This window comes from Myotis brandtii, unplaced genomic scaffold (genome assembly GCF_000412655.1).
Source record: "Myotis brandtii unplaced genomic scaffold, ASM41265v1 scaffold7, whole genome shotgun sequence".
NCBI lineage: Eukaryota > Metazoa > Chordata > Mammalia > Chiroptera > Vespertilionidae > Myotis > Myotis brandtii.
This window is the reverse complement of record NW_005370740.1, coordinates 787,376-805,782: the sequence shown is the minus strand read 5'-3', so window position 1 is coordinate 805,782 and position 18,407 is coordinate 787,376. Positions and strand designations below refer to the sequence as shown.

The 18,407-nt window shown below is 44.9% G+C and overlaps 1 protein-coding gene and 1 pseudogene across 5 annotated transcripts in view; one reads left to right on the top strand and one right to left on the bottom strand.

The window, feature by feature from the left end:
* BID (BH3 interacting domain death agonist) overlaps positions 1-18,407 on the bottom strand; it is a 49,955-nt gene that overhangs the window by 30,968 nt on the left and 580 nt on the right. For 2 of the 5 annotated variants that reach the window (XM_014529921.1, XM_005882190.2), the window contains exon 1: positions 3,676-3,734. The exons of 1 other annotated variant lie outside the window; for it this stretch is intronic. Coding sequence is in view for 1 of the 4 variants with exons in the window: in XM_005882188.2 (XP_005882250.1) it covers positions 18,198-18,343 (146 nt within the window). In the remaining 3 variants the exon portion in view is untranslated. Of the gene's footprint in view, positions 1-3,646; positions 3,735-18,197; positions 18,359-18,407 lie in introns of those variants that run through there. 2 more of the 5 variants (XM_005882188.2, XM_014529922.1) reach the window with 2 other exon arrangements.
* On the top strand, positions 11,433-12,044 carry LOC102240504 (annotated as a pseudogene).

Here is an 18,407-nt window from a genome sequence, read left to right as displayed (position 1 = left end):
GGCTAAAATCCCAACTTGAAAAACAAAAAGGGGGGATTATGATGGAGAAATCACCTGTGGGAAGGCTGCACCAAGCCTTAATTACTTTAAATTTTTTCACTTGTGATGCTGATGGCAAGACACCCATGGAGTTACACTGGTGTCAAAATAAAACAAAGGAAAATGGTCTAGTTAAATGGAAAGACCCTGAATCTGGTTTATGGAAGGGACCCAATCCATTATTAACATACGGCCGAGGGTATGCTTGTATATTTCCAGAAAACTTCTCCATACCTGTGTGGATTCCTGCTAGAAATATTAAATTGCAACATGATCCGAGAGAGGAACTAGCCAGATTAATGAGGACCTTGCGCCTGGAGCCACACCATGCAGCTGTAGACAATCGGCTACCCCAGCCACAAACAGCAGCCCCAGGCTACACACTGAAGATAAGGAGTGGAAGAACATGGCATACAATGAACAGCCCAGCGATTACTTGGGGAGTGATAAAGAAGACGATCCAGGAAGCTCAACGAATTTGTGAAGAGACCAAAACCCCAAGAATGCCTGAAAATGTCTTTCTTGCCATGCTGGCAGTAACCAGCTGTGTGGTAATTTTACCAAGGGCTAATGCGGATGTCCTTCCTGGGTAAAATCCCTTACGTGAACTGATCCCCCGCCTAGTCCTATCTAATAATAGACAAACATGGTAATTGACAGTACCTTTGCTATGCCTCCCATTGGCTAATCAGCACGATATGCAAATTAACCCCCAACAAAGATGGCGGCTAATTTGCATACTGCAGGCAGGGCAGGACAGCGCCATCCCGCCTGCCCTGCCGCCATCCGGGCCTGCTATCTGCAACTGGGGCGGCGGGTGTCCTGTGTGCGACCCGACCCGGGGCGGCCGGGCGGGGCAGCGAAGGCTTGAAGGCGGCTTCGGCCGGAGCGAAGGCCGGGGTCCCAGGTGCCGGAGGGAAACCGGTGCTGGCAGCCAGGGGAAGGGAAGGCCTATTGCATGAATCTTTTCATGCAACAGGCCTCTAGTATAGTAAATATATGGGCAAAGTATAATTACCCGGGTGTCCCCACCCGGCTTCCCTTTTTTATATGACACAAGAATCAAACTACAGCTCCTTTGTGTGTAGAATTAAAGCTGGCTAGCATCACACCAAAGGAAGGGGAAGCGAAAACCTAATTAATTACTATCCCTGCTTACTTTTGGGTGAGGCCAAGAGAATTTAACATTACTAAGACCTCCCCACACTAAGCTATTATGTAAAAAATCTTATGAATGGCACCCACTAGCAGCAAACTTGAGAACAGTTTTTTCTTTTGTGGATTGAAGCCCCTATGGGTCTGCATATAGTAATAATCAATGAAAATCAGCTGCTGCAATTGCACCAGTAAAATGATATCGTTTAATAACTTCAATGAAAAATCACCTTCTTAGTGCTTAAAGTAAAAATAACACCACCCTTGATATTTCGGAATTACAGCAGCATATTGTATAATTATCCCAGGCAAACTTACCTTAGATGCCTGGCAGCAATTTAAAGAAAGAATTTGCTCCTTTACTTTTGCCTTTTAGCATAACCACTATTACCTGTCTCATTCTTGTTCTTATTTGTTTAATTTTAGTCTGCAGATGTGGAATAAAAATCTTAAAAGAATTGAAACTCTGCAAGCGGCATATCAACATATATTAAGAATTTAAAGACGGGTGGGGAGGGGGGGATATGCTTGAAACCAAGATCAGCAGTAATTAATATAAATGTGAGGAGTCTGACAGAAGGCTGGCCTGGACTCCTTTTGATATTCACAGGGTGAAAATTTACATTTTATTACCTGCTGCTGACTCAATGGCCTAAAACAAACTCCCCCAAAACCTGACAATCTTACTGTTTACTAAGCATTACCATTGATATGTCTGTTTGCATTCCTAAAAGGCAATTGTGTATTCTAGTAAATAAAAGCAGCTGGGAACAGAGACTCAGCAGGAACTTAACTTCTCTAGTTGAGTTTTCCTCTGGTTTCCTCCCGTAATTCTAAAAATTAATATTCCTATGTCTTGCATGTCAAATTGTGCGTCAGCTCTTCCTCCAAGCCTTTGAACCGGAAAGCCATGCTGGCCATGGCCTTTCACAAAATTTGTTAGGATTTTTTTTTTTTATTTTAATATCAACTGCGTGCTAAAACTTAATATTCTTTCAGCTGCTAAAAGGACAGTTTTCCTGGACTACTGGTCTGCTTCAGAGAAGATCCTGTAAAAAAAAACTGCCTGCCCAAACAGAAAGATTCTGTGTTTTACCCAAATAAATTCTGGTATTTTATGTTGTCTTAATCAGGTATTTGGTTATTTAAGAAAACTGAATCTTTTTAATAGTAAAAGCTAACCTTCTGTATTGAAATGCTGAAGCTTTCATGCAAAGGCAACAGCAACAAAATCTGATTATGGTTCCTATGGGTGAAGTCTATTATACTTTTTTAAAACTGACCCCTCGTTGCAGACCCTTGTAACTGGCAACAGTCTGCTCCACAACCAGAGAAATTAAGATGGGTAAAAAATGACTGTAAGTTAAAGAATAGTCATTCAACTGCCACTTAGTATGTGTTATCAATATGTTCTTATTGTGTGTAGTTTTCTGAATGTATTGAAGACTTCAGCTGCCAAAGGCTGATGCCCTCACAGTGGCCAAGGAAACTATTAGAAAATGTATTCCCACTTGGGGTATACCTTCCACAACCTCCAGTGATCAATGCACCCACTTCACTGAGCAATTCATAAGAATCTTGATGGAAAGCTTTACAAACTCCTTGGAATTATCATTGATCCCATCACACTCAATTGTCAGGCAAGGTTGACAGAACTAATGGAAAAACTGGATTCAAGCAGAACAAGTTTGAATTACACAGGACTGAATGAACTAATGAGAATGATGACAATTTTTATGTGTTGTGTTTTTTTTTTGTCTAAGACATTGATAGTTCCTTAATTTTTTTGTTTTCCTGGAATAAGAAAGTTTTTGGGGTTTTTTCTCTTATGCTACCTCTGATTTAGAGCAGCAATTTTCAACCTTTTTCATCTCATGGCACACATAAACTAATTTAATTATTAAAATTCTGTGGCATACCAAAAATACATATTTTTTGGCAATCTGACAAAACAATCAAACAAACATAAACTATGTATAATTTTGATTCATTCACACCAGACAGCTATTGTTGTGTTGGCTGTTGTCATTATTTTATTTGACAATACAAGGGAAAGGATGTCAGTACCCCTGATTAAAATAGTCAGGTATTGCAAGTTTTAAAAATTCTGTAGCACACGGATTGAAATTTGCTGATTTAAAGCAATTTGGTAAGTTACACCTTTTAAAGCAGAATTGAAACATTTTTCTTTTTCTCCCTACTTGATCCCACCAAAATTCAGAAACTCTCAGCGAGTATTCTTATTTACATGGCAATATGGTTATTTGCATGTTCAATAAAAGTCTTTTATCCTTCCAATGACACAATTGGAAACTAGTAATATTATCAAAGCTTTGACTAGAATGTCATGTTTGAAAAAAACATGCAGAGTCTCAGACATGACCAGGCAGTTTTAAGGAATTAAGATTGACGTATGGAAGCCAATAAAAACCTTGGAAAAACATCCTGATACCTTGGTTCCAAGGTTCCCAGAAGTCTTACCAGGTGAGTAAAGAAGGTCGGGTCCTAGAAGGTGCAGGACCCTCAGGATATTTGGGGACCTAGAGAAGAGAGAAACTCACTCAAATCTATAGGTATGGCAAGTCACTGGCTTCACTTTTGTGGCCTCAAAAAGCCTTTTAAAGTTCAGTCTGGAGGTTTCTTATGAAAATATCCAGTAAAATAGATTTAGAAGATCACATGTGGACTTCCGGTCAAGATTGCAGAGTAGGTGAACACTGTGCTCGCCTCCTCCCATGACTATCAAAATTATAACTAAGTTATAGAACAACCACCATTAAGAACCAGAAGATTAGCTGAACGGAACTCCTAACACTAAGGATATATAGAAGAAGCCACATCGACAGTAGTAGGTGGGGCTGGTCCACGTGTGGTAATTAAGAACTAGGGGAGAAATATCTCGGCTGCAAAGGTCCCCCTTGAGGAACAAGGGGTCCCCATCCCACACCAGGTTCCCCAGCCTGAACACCAGTGCTAGGAAGAGGACTCCAAGAAACAGCTAGATGTGAAAATCAGCAGGAACTCCATCCAAGTGAGATGGAAGGTTCTAAAGACTCAGGTGTACTCTTACAGGGCTCAACCACAGACTCACTCACTCACACACACTTGCCCTAAGCTTCAGCAAAGGGACAGCACCTCGAAAAGCACCAGAGACATTCAGCGAGGAACTGAATTATCTGGCTTCATGGTGACTGACTATTCCTTTGTTGAGACCTACCTACACACAGCCTGCAGGTGCCCCAAATCTGAGTTTCTATTAACCTGGCTAACACCTCTCTAACCCAATCTAAGTGATTCTGAGTCACAGCCTGACCCAATTCACAGCCCAGCTAAATTACTCTCAGAAGCTAGTCCACATAATTGGCCAGCTTAGGCCTAAACTGAGGTCTTTCCTAAAATCTATCAAAGGTCCACAAACCCCAAAAAAGCAGCAAATTGCTTCAGCATGCCCAGTACCTTTTGCTAAGTAGCCCCAAACCTGGCACTAATGGTGGCCATCCTTGGTTCACAGTATAACCACTCCCAGGTACCTCTCAGCCCAGCATAGACAGCTACCAACTGCAGATCACTGTGTAGCTACTATCAAGTGGTCCTGGGTTGTATACAGGCAGCTGCTGACCTTGGCCTGCACTGAGCACCTCCCAAGAGGCCCCAGAACCAACACACCTGATGGCCAGCTTCAGACCACACCCAATTAGTGCCACAAATGACACACCCTGAAGATGAACTTGCTGGGACCTGAACTCTGCTAAAGTGAATACCACTCTATGGAATCAAGCCCTGCACAACAGCTTGTCCAATGTAGTCATGGTCAGTATTTACAGCCAGTCAAACTGAGGGTCAGTCCTCCCACTGATGTCACAACAGCAATCAAGGCTCAACTACAACAAAAGGGCACACACAACCTACACAGGGGACACACCTGGAGCAACTGGCTCAAGTGAACAGGAAGACTGTGCCATTGGGTCTCACAGGATACTTACTATCCAAGGTCACCCTGCCAAGACCAGGAAACATAGCAGATCAACCTAATACATTAAAAAAACAAACAAACAAACAAACAAACAAACAAACAAAAAACCACACAGGGAGATAGCCAAAATGAGAAGACAAAGAAACATTTCCCAAATGAAAAAATAGGACAAAACTCCAGAAAAAGAACTAAAGGAAATGGAGGCAAGCAATCTACCAGATACAGAGTTGGAAACACTGGTTATAAGGCTGTTCAATGAACTTAGGGGAAGAATAGATAATCTCAGTAAAAACTTCAACAAAGAGATAAAAAACAAAAAAGAACAAGAAATGAAGACTACAATAGCTAAAATGAAAAACACATTTGATGGGTTAGACCAGTGGTCGGCAAACTGCGGCTCACGATCCAGATGCGGCTCTTTGGCCCCTTGAGTGTGGCTCTTCCACAAAATACCAGCTTCTGGGCATGGGCCACGAAGTTTCAATCACACTGTACATGCGCGCCTGCACGTGGTATTTTGTGGAACAGCCACACTCAAGGGGCCAAAGAGCCACATGTGGCTCTTGAGCCCGCAGCTTGCCAACCACTGGTTAGACTAAACAGATTAGATGACTCAGAGGATCAAATTAGTGATTTGGAGGACAAGGTAGCAAAAACACCCAATCAGAACAGCAAAAAGAAAAAAAATTTTTTTAAATGAGGACAGTTTACAGGCTCTCTGGGACAACATCAAGCATAACATTTGAATCACAGGGATACCAGAAAGAGAAAAGAGAGAACAAGATATTGAGAACCTATTTGAAGAAACAGTGACTAGAAACTTCCCTAGCCTGTGACGGAAATAGACACCCAAGTCCAGGAAGCACAGAGTCTTGTACAAGATGAACCCAATGAGGTCCACACCAACACACATCATAATTAAAATACCAAAGGATAAAAGAAAAGAGAGAATCTTAAAGATTCCAAGAGAAAAGCACTTACCTAACAAGGGAGCTCCCATAAGACTGTCAGTTGATTTCTCAACAGAACTTTGCAGGCCAGAAGAGATTGGCACAAAATATTCAAAGTGATGGAAAGCAAGGAACATAACCAAGACTACTCTACCTAGCAAAGCTATCATTTAAAATCAAAGGACAAATAAAGAATTTCCCAGACAAGAAAAAGCTGAAGGATTTCATCACCACCAAAAAAGTATTACAAGAAATGTTAAAGGGACTTCTTTAAGAAGTAAAAAATTAAAAATGTGAATAAGAAAATATCACAAAGAAAAACTCACTAACAAAGGCAAACATAGTAAAGTGGATCAACAAACACAAAAGCTAGTACAAAGGTTAAAAAGCAAAAGTGGGAAGAGCATGTGTAACTATAACAGTAAATAAAGGAATGCACACAAAACAATTAAAAAATAATGACAAAAACAAACGTGGAAGGGCTGGGTAAAAATGGTAGTGATTTTAGAATGTGCCTGAACTCAAGCGACTATCAACTTAAAATAGACTGCTATAAACATAGCTTAGTATATCTGAACCTCATGATAATCACAAAACAAAAATCTGCAAGAGATAAAAAAAAAAAAAAAAGAGTGAGGAATCCAAACACAACACTACAGGAAGTCATCAGTATACAAGAGAAGAGAGTAGGAGAATAGGAAAGGAACAGAGAAGAACTACAAAAATAAATAGGTATGTAGTTATTGCCATTTTATTAATTGTTTCCTATCAATCATTATTGTAAATGTAAATGGATCAAATGCTTCAAAGAAAGATGAATGGCTAAAGATGTGTATATTTATTCAATGAAATATTTCTTGGCCATAAACAAAAATGATATCTTACCATTTGCAACAGCATTGATGAACTTAGAGGGCATTATTCTAAGTGAAATAAGTCAGAGAAAGACAAATACCATATGGTTTCACTTACATGGGGAATCTAAAGAATAATATAAATGAACAAAACAGAAACAAACTCATAGATACAGAGAACAAACTGATTGTTGCCAGATGAGAGGGGGTGTTGGGGGCTGGGTGAAAAAGGGGAAGGGATTAAGAAGTACAAACTGCCCAGCTGTTGTGACTCAGTGGTTGAGCCCCAGTGTGGGGCATACAGGAGGCAGCCGATCAATGATTCTCTCTCATCATTGATGTTTCTATTACTCTCTCCCTCTCCCTTCCTCTCTGAAATCAATAAAAATAGATCTATTTATTTATTTATTGGGGATCGAAACCACAACCCAGGCATATGCCCTGACCGAGAATCAAACCGTGACCTCCTGGTTCATAGATCGACGCTCAACCACTGAGCCATGCCGGCTGGGCAAAAATATATATATTTTTGTAAAAAGTAGAATTAACCCAGATGTTCAACTAATGAATCAATAAACAAAATGTGGTATATCCATCCCTACAATGAAATTTACTTGGCCATATGCTACAACATAGATGAAAACATACTAAATGAAAAAGCCTGTCACAAAAGGCCACATATGATTCCATTTATACGAACTTCCCACAACAGGCAAATCCACAGACAGAAAGTAGATTATGGCTGTCTAGGCCCTAGGGCAGTGATGGCGAACCTTTTGAGCTCAGCGTGTCAGCATTTTGAAAAACCTTAACTTAACTCTGGTGCCGTGTCACATATAGAAATTTTTTGATATTCGCAACCATAGTAAAACAAAGACTTATATTTTTGATATTTATTTTATATATTTAAATGCCATTTAACAAAGAAAAATCAACCAAAAAAAATGAGTTCGCGTGTCACCTCTGACACGTGTGTCATAGGTTCGCCATCACTGCCCTAGGGCTACAGGGAGAGGGGGACTGGGAGTACCTGATAATGTATTTAGAGTTTCTTTTGGGAGTGTTGAAATGTTCTAAAATTAGAATGTGGTAATGGTTGCACAACTCTGAATATATTAATAACCACTTTAAATGGGTGAATTTTATGATATGGGAAATATCTCAATAAAAAAGAAAAGGGCAGCCTCAGAGAAGGTGGTATAAAAGCACAGGGGTCTCTTTACCAGATAACTCAGGCCATCCCCTCACACAGCTCTGCTGCTCCAGACATGTCCTCAGAGTCCATCATCCTGGGGTCTAAAGGCCTCCATGATCTAGATCAGCGGTTCTCAACCTGTGGGTCGCGACCCCTTTGGCGGTCTAAGGACCCTTTCACAGGGATCGCCTAAGACCATCCTGCATATCAGATATTTACATTACAATTCATAACAGTAGCAACATTACAGTTATGAAGTAGCAACGAAAATAATTTTATGGTTGGGTCACAACATGAGGAACTGTATTTAAAGGGCCAGAAGGTTGAGAACCACTGATCTAGATTCTCCTGCTTCCCCTCACATGCTCAAGCCCTGGGCTTCTACAAGAACTGTGCACAATGTGTTGGGCAAGATGGGCTAGAGGGAAGGAGACAGGTGTCCCAGGGGCTATTGCAAAAAGTCTAGGTTGGTCTTTGACAGTCTCACTGCCTCGCCTGTCAACACTGCACCACTATCCTCCTCTTAGAGCGTAGTCAGGGAGAAAAAAGGGCATTACTAAGGCCAAGTCAGAACCTGGCTGCCCTGGGGCTGCTTTCATACCACCCTTCTGGGCCAGAGCTGGCAGGTGGGCCACCAAGCATGGACAGAAGGACCTTTCATGGGTAACAACATTCCTCCCATCTCCCAAGTCCTAGCAGGAAATGGTTTCCTCATTTACAAAAGGGAGTACGGTGTATTCCGTTGGAGTGTAAAAAGACAATCAATGCAATCACTTCACACACTGGTCAGCATCACCCCAATGAGATGCTGTGACCAACAAAGGCCCTGGATCCAGCTCCCTGGTCAGCCAGATAAGTGTTTGGGAGGTTAGATATCGCCAAGGTTTCTAAGAGATTCCCCAGAAAGAAAACAAGGCTTTTTAAGAAGTGGTGGATGCCTAGGAAGCCAGTCTTGCTTTGCTGTCTGGAACTCGGGGTGTAACAAAAGAATGGAGATATCTGCAAGGCTGTGGACTAAAGACAGGAATATTCCTGAAGGCTGTGCTGTCACCCAGTCCCAGGATCCCACCAGCCTGGGCCTGCTCACCAGCTCACAGCAACCCTCTTTAGGGCAAGGTGAGGAAATTCCCAGAGAGGTTCCAGTCAAGGACAGTCTAATCTCCTCAATCAGAGCAGAGCCTGCCTTCATTCCAGGTCTCCTGGCGGTGCTGAGCCTGGCTGTGGTCCCTCTACCCCTCCCCACCCCCAACCTCCTACTACCACAGATACAGAAGCACCTGGGCCCAGAAATGGAGCAGTCCCCAAAGCAGTGACATCCCCCACCAGAAGCCAGCAACCAAAGCTCAGGTTCCCAATTGAACTCTACAGGCGGCCTCCTCGTTCCTGGTTCCAAAGAGATTCCCTGCTGGTGCCAGGAGCCTTTCCCAGCCCCTTCTGACACATATCTGCCTTCCCAGATGGCTAGTCCCTTATTAAGAATGAACTCGCTGATGCTGGAGGGGCTTCTGGTAGGTGTGATCATTTGCCAAGCTGGCCTGCTCCAAAACAGAGGCACACATATGCTGAGGCCTTGGGCCTGGTTTTATTGTCACAGAACCAGAATTACTCAGCTCCAGGTCCCTCTCCTGCACTCACTTCCCTGGAAGGACACAAGGGCGCTGCTTCCTAGATGCCTTCATGCCTCAGCCTCCATTCTACTCCCACCTCCTATACCCCTCCCTGGCACTGAGTCCCTACGCTGTCATGTTCTCCTGCTGCCCTAGCTCCTAACTAGACTCCAGTTCTCCCAGCTCTGATTTCAGCTGGCTCTCCCTAGAGAAACAGATCTAAACTCCAGAAAAAGAAAAAAAAAAGCTCAACTCCTTAAGAATCCAGGGCAGGGCAAAGCAGTATGTTAAAAGGCCCATGTACTCTCAGCTCATAGAGCAGTGGTTCTCAACCTTCTGGCTCTTTAAATACAGTTCCTCATATTGTGACCCAACCATAAAATTATTTTTGTTGCTACTTCATAACTGTAATGTTGCTACTGTTATGAATCATAATGTAAATATCTGATATGCAGGATGCTCTTAGGCGACCCCTGTGAAAGAGTCGTTCGACCGCCAAAGGGGTCTCGACCCACAGGTTGAGAACCGCTGCTAGAGGGATCCTCTGAAGGTGGACAGGTGGAGGGTTCACAGCTGGCTCTGCACCTGCCACATGACCTCACTTTCTCCATCTGTAAAAAAGGGCACCACATGCCTCATGGTATCAAACAAGATAACAGAGAAAGTGCCCAACATATAATGGCCATTCAAAAGTCTCTCCCTTCATTTGTGGGGGGCAAGAGGGGGAAGGGGGAGGTTAAGGGAGGGAGGTATTCCAAGCAGTACTCTTCGGACATGGCCAGTCCTGGACACAGGGCTGCAGCCCCCTGAACACTTGTTCAAACATGAGCATATATATGAGAAACACCCCCACCATGGATGTTTCACATCTGCAGAACTTCACAGAATTAGCATGAGAATTAAAATGAGACACATGCCCTGACTGGTTTGGCTCAGTGGATGGAGCGTCGGCCTGTGGACTGAGGGGTCCCCGGTTCGATTCCGGTCGGGGGCGTGTGCCTTGGTTGCGGGCACATCCCCAGTGGGAGGTGTGCAGGAGGCAGCTGATCGGTGTTTCTCTCTCATCGATGTTTCTAACTCTCTATCTCTCTCCCTTCCTCTCTGTAAAAAAAATCAATAAAATATAAAAAAAATAAATAAATAAAAAAATAAAATGAGACACATGGTTACGCAAATTAAATCAAGTACAGATGCAGATGCCCAGTGACAGAAATACATTAGCGTTGGCATCCGATAAAGTTCAGGGCCAAGGGTCTACATAGGACAAGCAAGGGAATATTCAGTAAATTGGACTCCCTACATAGACACAACTGCATTTGGAATTCCAACCATGGACCCCCGCCCCTCCCCGAGCTGCACTCACTTCCCTTTCTCTGAAGAAAGGGGGTTTGTTAAGTACGAGCATATAAGGTGAACATTGATCTGTCCACTGGTCAATACAGCCATCAGCAGGGCAGGAGCTTTTTTTAAAAAAATCTTTATTGTTCAGATTACAGATGTCTCCCTTTTCCCCCCCGCATTGGCCCTTTCCACCCCATTCCCACCCTGCCCCAGGCCTTCAGCACTTCTGTGTCCATAGGTTATGCATATATGCATATAAGGTATTTGGTTAATCTCTTCCTGCCCCCCCAAACCCCCCTTTTCGTGTTTCTATGCCTCTGGTTCTATTTTATTCATCAGTTTATTTTGTTCATTAGATTCTTTGTTTATTTTTCATTTTTAGACTCAATTGTGATAGATAAGCATTTATTGTCATTTTACTATTCATATTTATCCTCCTCCTCCTCCTACTTCTTCCTTCTCTTCTTAAAAAATACCCTTCAAGCTTTCTCTCCGAGCAGGCGGCGGTGGCGGCTTATTCAGCCATGACCAAAATTAAGGCTCGGGACCCTCTTGGCAAGAAGGAGGAGCTGCTAAAACACCTGGATGATCTGAAGGTGGAGCTATCCCAGCTGTGTGTAGCCAAAGTGACAGGCAGCACAACTTTCAAGCTTTCGAAGATCTGAGTTGTTGGCAAGTCTATCACCCGTGTTCTTACCGTCATTAACCAGACTCAGAAAGAGAACCTCAGGAAATTCTACAAGGGCAAGAAGTACAAGCCCCTGGATCTACGGCCCAAGAAAACATGTGCCATGCGCCTCCATCTCAACAAGCATGAAGAGAATCTGAAGACCAAGAAGCAGCAGCAGAAGGAGCAACTATACCCCCTGCAGAAGTACACAGTCAAGGCCTGAGCATCTTCGAGTCAATAAAGCACAAACTGGCTGACAATGAAAAAAATACCCTTCAACATTTCATGTGATACTGGTCTGGTGGTGATGAACTCCTTTAGATTTTTCTGGTCTGTGAAGCTTTTTATCTGACCTTCAATTCTAAATGACAGCTTTGCCAGGTAGAGTAATCTTGGTTGTAGGTCTTGCTATTCATCACTTTGAATATTTCTTGCCACTCCCTTCTGGCCTACAAAGTTTCTGTTGAGAAATCAGCTGACAGTCATATGGGTGCTTCCTTGTAGGTAACTAACTGCTTTTCTCTTGCTGCTTTTAAGATTCTCTCTTTGTCTTTAACCCTTGGCGTTTTAATTATGATGTGTCTTGATGTGGGTCTCTTTGGGTTCCTCTTGTTTGGGACTCTCTGCGCTTCCTGGACTTATAAGTCTATTTCTTTCACCAGGTAGGGGAAAGTTTTCTGTCATTACTTCTTCAAATAGGTTTTCCATATCTTGCTCTCTCTGTTCCTTCTGGCACCCCCATAATGAGAATGTTGGTACACTTGAAGTTGTCCCAGAGGCTCCTTACACTAGCTTCATTATTTTTGGATTCTTTTTTCTTTTGGCTCATCTGATTGGGTGTTTTATGCTTCCTCATATTCCAAATCGTTGACTTGATCCTCGAAATCCTCTCCTCTACTGTTGAATCCCTGTAAATTATTCTTTATTTCAGTTAGTGCATGCTTAATTTCTGAATGGTCCTTTTTCATGTCTTTGATATTCTCACTAAAATCCTTGAAAGTCTCACCAAAGTCCTTTGCAGTTCTCATTAAAATCCTTGAGGCCAAAACCGGTTTGGCTCAGTGGATAGAGCGTCGGCCTGCGGACTCAAGGGTCCCAGGTTCGATTCCGGTCAAGGGCATGTGCCTTGGTTGCGGGCATATCCCCAGTAGGAGATGTGCAGGAGGCAGCTGATCGATGTTTCTCTCTCATCGATGTTTCTAACTCTCTATCTCTCTCCCTTCCTCTCTGTAAAAAATAAATAAAATATTAATAAATAAATAAATAAATAAATAAAATAAAATCCTTGAGTAACCTTATAAATGTTGTTTTGAACTCTGTATCTAGTAGTTTGCTTCCATTTTATTTACTTCTTTTTCCAGAGTTTCTTCTGTTCTTTCATTTGTGACATGTTTGTCTTTACATTTTGGCTGCTTCCCTGTGTTTATTTCTATGTATTAGGTAGAGCTGCTATGTCTCCTGGAATTGGTAGAGTGGCCTTGTATAGTAGGTATTCTGTGGGGCCCAGTAGCTCAGCCTCCCCCATCACCTCAGCTGGGCACTCTAGGTGTGCCCCTGTGTGGGCTGTGTAGCACAGTCTTGTAAGCTGAGCCTCGATTTCTGTTGGCATCACTTGGAGGAGTTGACCTCAAGGCCAGTTGGCTGTGAGGACCAGCTGTGATTATAGTAGAAGAGCTGCTATGCAGGAGATACCCTATGGAGCAGGACTTGCTTCAGTGGGGCTTTGATGCTCATTGAGTCTGCCCCTTGAATGTGTTGCTTGTGGATGTGTAGAGTTGTAATCTGCTATGGTCTGAAGCTGTCCACCAGGTGTACTGACTCTGGGGCCTCCAGGGAAGTGCAAAGTTAGCCATTGCCTGGGGCCATTAGGAGCTACAGAGCCATCTGCAGATGGCTGCACTTGCATTGGGCTTGGAAGTAACCAGGGGAGGCCAAGCTATGAAGCAGGCAGGCTGCTGCTAAGTGCTGGTTCTTGGGCCTCTTATTAGTAAGTATGGGGCATGCTGATGCCAGCTGATGCTTGTTTAAGAGATTTTAACAAAATCTGAAGCCTGAGCAAGGACAGGCCATTCATACAGAAAAGCCCCTGCAAACAGCTTGGGTAGGGCTGCAAATTGGAACGGACTGAGTCTCAGGGAATCAAGTGGGTGAAGCTAAACTCAGATATGGCTGCCAGTCATCTCTGGGATGGGGGAGGACCCAGCACAGGAACAATGACTCTTGTGAGCCCTCTGGTCTGGGAGAAAGCCACCCAACTGGAGTTCCTGCCCCAATGCCAGACAATCTAGTTCCTCCCTGTATGTCTCTAGATTTCCCCCAAAGCTGCTGCCACAGTACTAGAGCCCAGAGGGAGCAATTCCAAGTAAGTTTGTGCACCGGCCCTTTAAGAGGAACTGCCTGGGTCTCCAGTAGCCTCCTTGTCACTCAGTCACAATCCCAGTTGGTTTTTACAACCTGAAGTTACAGGGCTTCTCTTCCCAGCTCTGGAACCCTGGGCTGGGGATCTGGTGTGGGAATGGGACCCCTTGCTCCTCATGGGAGGCCTCCACAGCAGAGATATCCCTCCCAATAAAAATAAAAATTAAAAAATTAAAAAACACCATACATGGGTGTTGGATCAGCCATTCCGAGCCTCTGCCCCTCCTACCAGTCTCAATGTACTTTCTTTTTTTACTTCTCTAGTTGTAGGACTTCCATTCAGCCAGATTACAGGCAGATCTGAATGATGGTTGTTCTGTATTTTAGTTATAACTTTGATGTGGTTGTGGGAGGCAGTGAGTACCAGTGTTACCTACATTGCCATCTTGGTTCCCCTTATGGCAGGAGCTTACTAACTGCCAGCTGGGGGTTCCCATCGAGACCAGGCAGAAGTCCTGGCATGAAGCTTTGCAAAAAGCTCCATGGGACCCTGGCATCCTAGCCCCAGTAGACAGGCCTCTCTTGGCATGGTGGCAGCTCCACTTCTGTGCAGCCCTCTCCTGGGCATTCACATTCTTCCACCAGAGCAGACTGCTTACTCTATGGGCCTGAGGTAAGTGGTCTTTTAAATCTGGTTTATGACTTCAAAGGTACTCTTTTCCCCTTTGAAACTCCACCTCCAGCACCAGTTCCACCATCCAGAAACTGATAGGAATACTGAGGGGAGGGGGTAACTTAAAACAAACCACTTCCTTGTTTTCTAAGTTGGTAGCTTCTAGGACCCTTGTCACAAATACCAAAAAAGCCCCACAACAACCTAGAATTTGATTTGCAAGGCTGAAGAACTTCCTAAAGTAGTTGTTTTGTGTTTCATCCAGATGATCATGTTTGCCTTTACATTCCTATCTTCCCCATTTTGACCGATGCAGGCAGGAAGAGGAGAGGGAAGGACTGAGTCAGGAGTAGGGGGCTGCGGGGCCTGAGGGATGGTTCTTGAGGAGACATCCCATGGAGAGGGTCCAAAACAGTGCCCTGTAAAGCATCACCCTCTCCCATGCACATCATTATTGTCTTGTTAACCTGGCTACCTTCAAGGGAGGAGAATCACAGAAAGATCATGATCCTTCTCTCAGTCCCTCACCCTCAATGTCTAACAGGTATGAGATGCAAAGGTGGATGGGCCCTATTTGGGGAATGGAGCAGTGAGAAGCTGGGAATCCAGGCAGAGCAGAGTAATGGTTGGAGCTAGAACTCCAGAGTCTGACTCCATCAGTTGTGACCCAGGGCAAGTTACTTAACCTCTCCATGCCTCAGTTTTCCCATCTAAAGAACAGGGATAACCTAGTTTCTGATTACCGTGATTTCCAAATGAGCTAATTAATGCACATAAAATTCTCTGTGAGTGCATCTGACTTACAGTGAGCTCTGTATGTCATGGTCACCATTCTCAATTAGCTGTCCTTTTCAGACCTGTCAGTGACTTTGGGCAAGAATACATGTAGTAGCCTCTAGAGGTGGCCAATCAGGTGTGGCAACCAAGGAGCTTCTAATCAGATCCTGTGTGTGGGAGGCCCAATGGGGTGGGCAGCTGGCCTCAGGGGGCATTCCAGGCCTGTGCTGCCCTCCACAGCCCCAGCCTGGCAAATGGGCACCTGAGGTGCAATCACAGGAAGAGCTTCCCAAGGCCACAAATCTAGAGTGAGGGTTCTCATGAGCTGAAAGTCCAGAGCCAGAATCCTGAGTACCACCACCAGGACACACATAGTCCTTGATTAGGATGGCTACTTGGCCATGAACACTGACAGTTACAGCTTCTCGTCCCAGTCCCCAATCCCTCTACCTTGCACTAAACAAAAAGATAACATCATTCACTACCTTCAAGACTCCTGCCCTGGAAGCCTCCATCATCAAATATCCTTCTTCCCCTGTATGCCCTCATCCTTCCTGAGTCCAGGTGCCTGGGGCTCCTGAACAAGCCATTCTCATTAACAAATAAGTGGAACTTCCAGATCCTCCAATTAGTCTCCCAGGCTGGCTAAGGCTGTGAGCTGCCCTGGGCAAGGCCTCGGAGCAGGGTATGCAATGCCCTTTCCCATCTGGAGACACCCCTTTTCCATCTAGACAACTCTCCCACAGAATTCTTTGCACTGCCCTGAGTGCACTTTTCCTTCTTCTGCAGCTGGCAAGCTACTATTCATCCTTCAGAGTCCATCTCAGATAGCCTAACCTCCTCAAATGAAACTAACAGCAACCTGGGAGGGGAGTTGGGAGACTGAGTGAAAAAAAAGTGAAGTGATTGAGAAGTACAGATTGGTAACCATTCAGATGTAAAGTACGGCATAGGAAATATCTATAATAATAAAAGCGTAATATGCTAATTCGATCGGATGTCCTCCTGGATGACCTTCTGGATGAAGGGTCCCGGGTGCCAGAGGGAAGCTGGTGCCGGCAGCTGGGGGAAGGAAGGCCTACTCTTGCATGAATTTCGTGCATCGGGCCTCTAGTAGTCAATAAATCTACATATATAAAAGTCTACTATGCAAAGTGTCCCCTCAGGAGTTCAATTGACCGGGAGTTCGATTGCTCGCTATGATGAGCACTGACCACCAGGGGGCAGTGCGGAAGGAAGGAAGGCCCCAGCTGGCAGCTGCCAGGGACCCTACCCATGCACAAATGTTGTGCACTGGGCCTCTAGTATTGTAATAACTATGTATGGTACCAGATGGAAATATAAGGGGAACACTCTGTTAAGTATGTGATTGTCTAACCATTATGCTGGATACCTGAAGCTAATACAAAATAATACTGACATTAAACTGTAATTGAAAAAAAAAAAAAAACTAACAGCAACTCACCCCATGTTCCCACAGTTCTTTACACCAACACCCCCAAGGCCTGCATCCCAACAATATATTAGCCACCAGTCTGTGTCTCCATTCCCATGAGACAGCACCCTGTCCCTCATGAACCTGTGCCCAGCACAGCACAGGCATCCAGAGTGCTCAAGGGAGCCTGTGAGATGTTGCCTTTAAGTGCCCCTCCAGTGGTGCTGCCCTACACCTCTCCTTGCGTTCCTCCCACCCCAGGAGGGACAAAACAGCTCACACTCTGGGTAGCAGATGTCCTTTCCCAAATGATGCCACACTAGAGGTCTGTCCACCTCATCTTTAAAACCACAGGACTCCCCCCCCTCTTCCCTCCTAGCTCTGAGACCTCTCTTCCAGAACAGTTACTCCCAGTGGAGACCCAGGCCCCAAGATAGCATAGCCTCAGGCCCAGGAGTTACCTCCCCAAGTCAGAGCCTGCCATAAGCTTCAGATGGGTGGAGATGGAATGTGGAAAAACCACTCCTTCTGCAGCTCCTTTCTAGAAAAAGGCCAGCTGAGATGCCACTGAGTGAGGCTTGAGTTAGCAGATATGGCTTGGCAGGAAAGTCAGGCAGGATGGGCAGGCAAGCCTGGTGGTGGAATGAGGCAGTTGCCTGAAAAGGTGGGGGCACTCTATGCGGGGTCCCCATCCTACTCCTCAACCCCTTCCAGGCCCATCAGATGAAGGCCAATCCAATCCCAGAAGGCCCAGGCCCAAACCCAAAGCCAACTCTACAGAGGTCTTAACTGTGCTCCTCAAGCTGGTCCCTCTCTGTCCTACCACTAGCCCAGCACTGACTGCACATTACTGCTGGTGGGTGAATGAATAAATAAACCCCTGCCACCGCAGCCTCGGTTACTGAGGATTTCAGAGCTCTCCCAGTCTCCTGAGTCACTCAAACTGTTTTCTACCACCAGCCAGTATTTGCACATAATTTCACCCTGGCCTCACTGAGGCAGGTGTTGGGGAAAGTGCTATCGACCAGAGTCCAAGGTCTGCGTCTCTATTTGGGTTGGGATCTGGGGCCGACCCATCCATTCTTGTTGCCTTTCTCTTCTCTGTGGGGTGGGACCCCGCGGCCTCCAGTCTAACCCACACGCGGGGGGGGGGGGTCTGGAAGTCCTCACCCGATCTCCACTCTGCTCCCCCTGCATTGTGGCGGGCTGAGGCCCCACAGACGACTGCCAAACCCGAGGTTCACGTGGGGCGGAAAGGACAAAACCTCTCCCAACCCGAAGAAGGCCAGGGCCTCTCGGCAAAGGGAGTGAACCATGGAGCCGCGCGGTCCCCACTCTCCCGCCTCGGCTCCGTGCGCACCGGGCGGCTGCGAGCCGGAA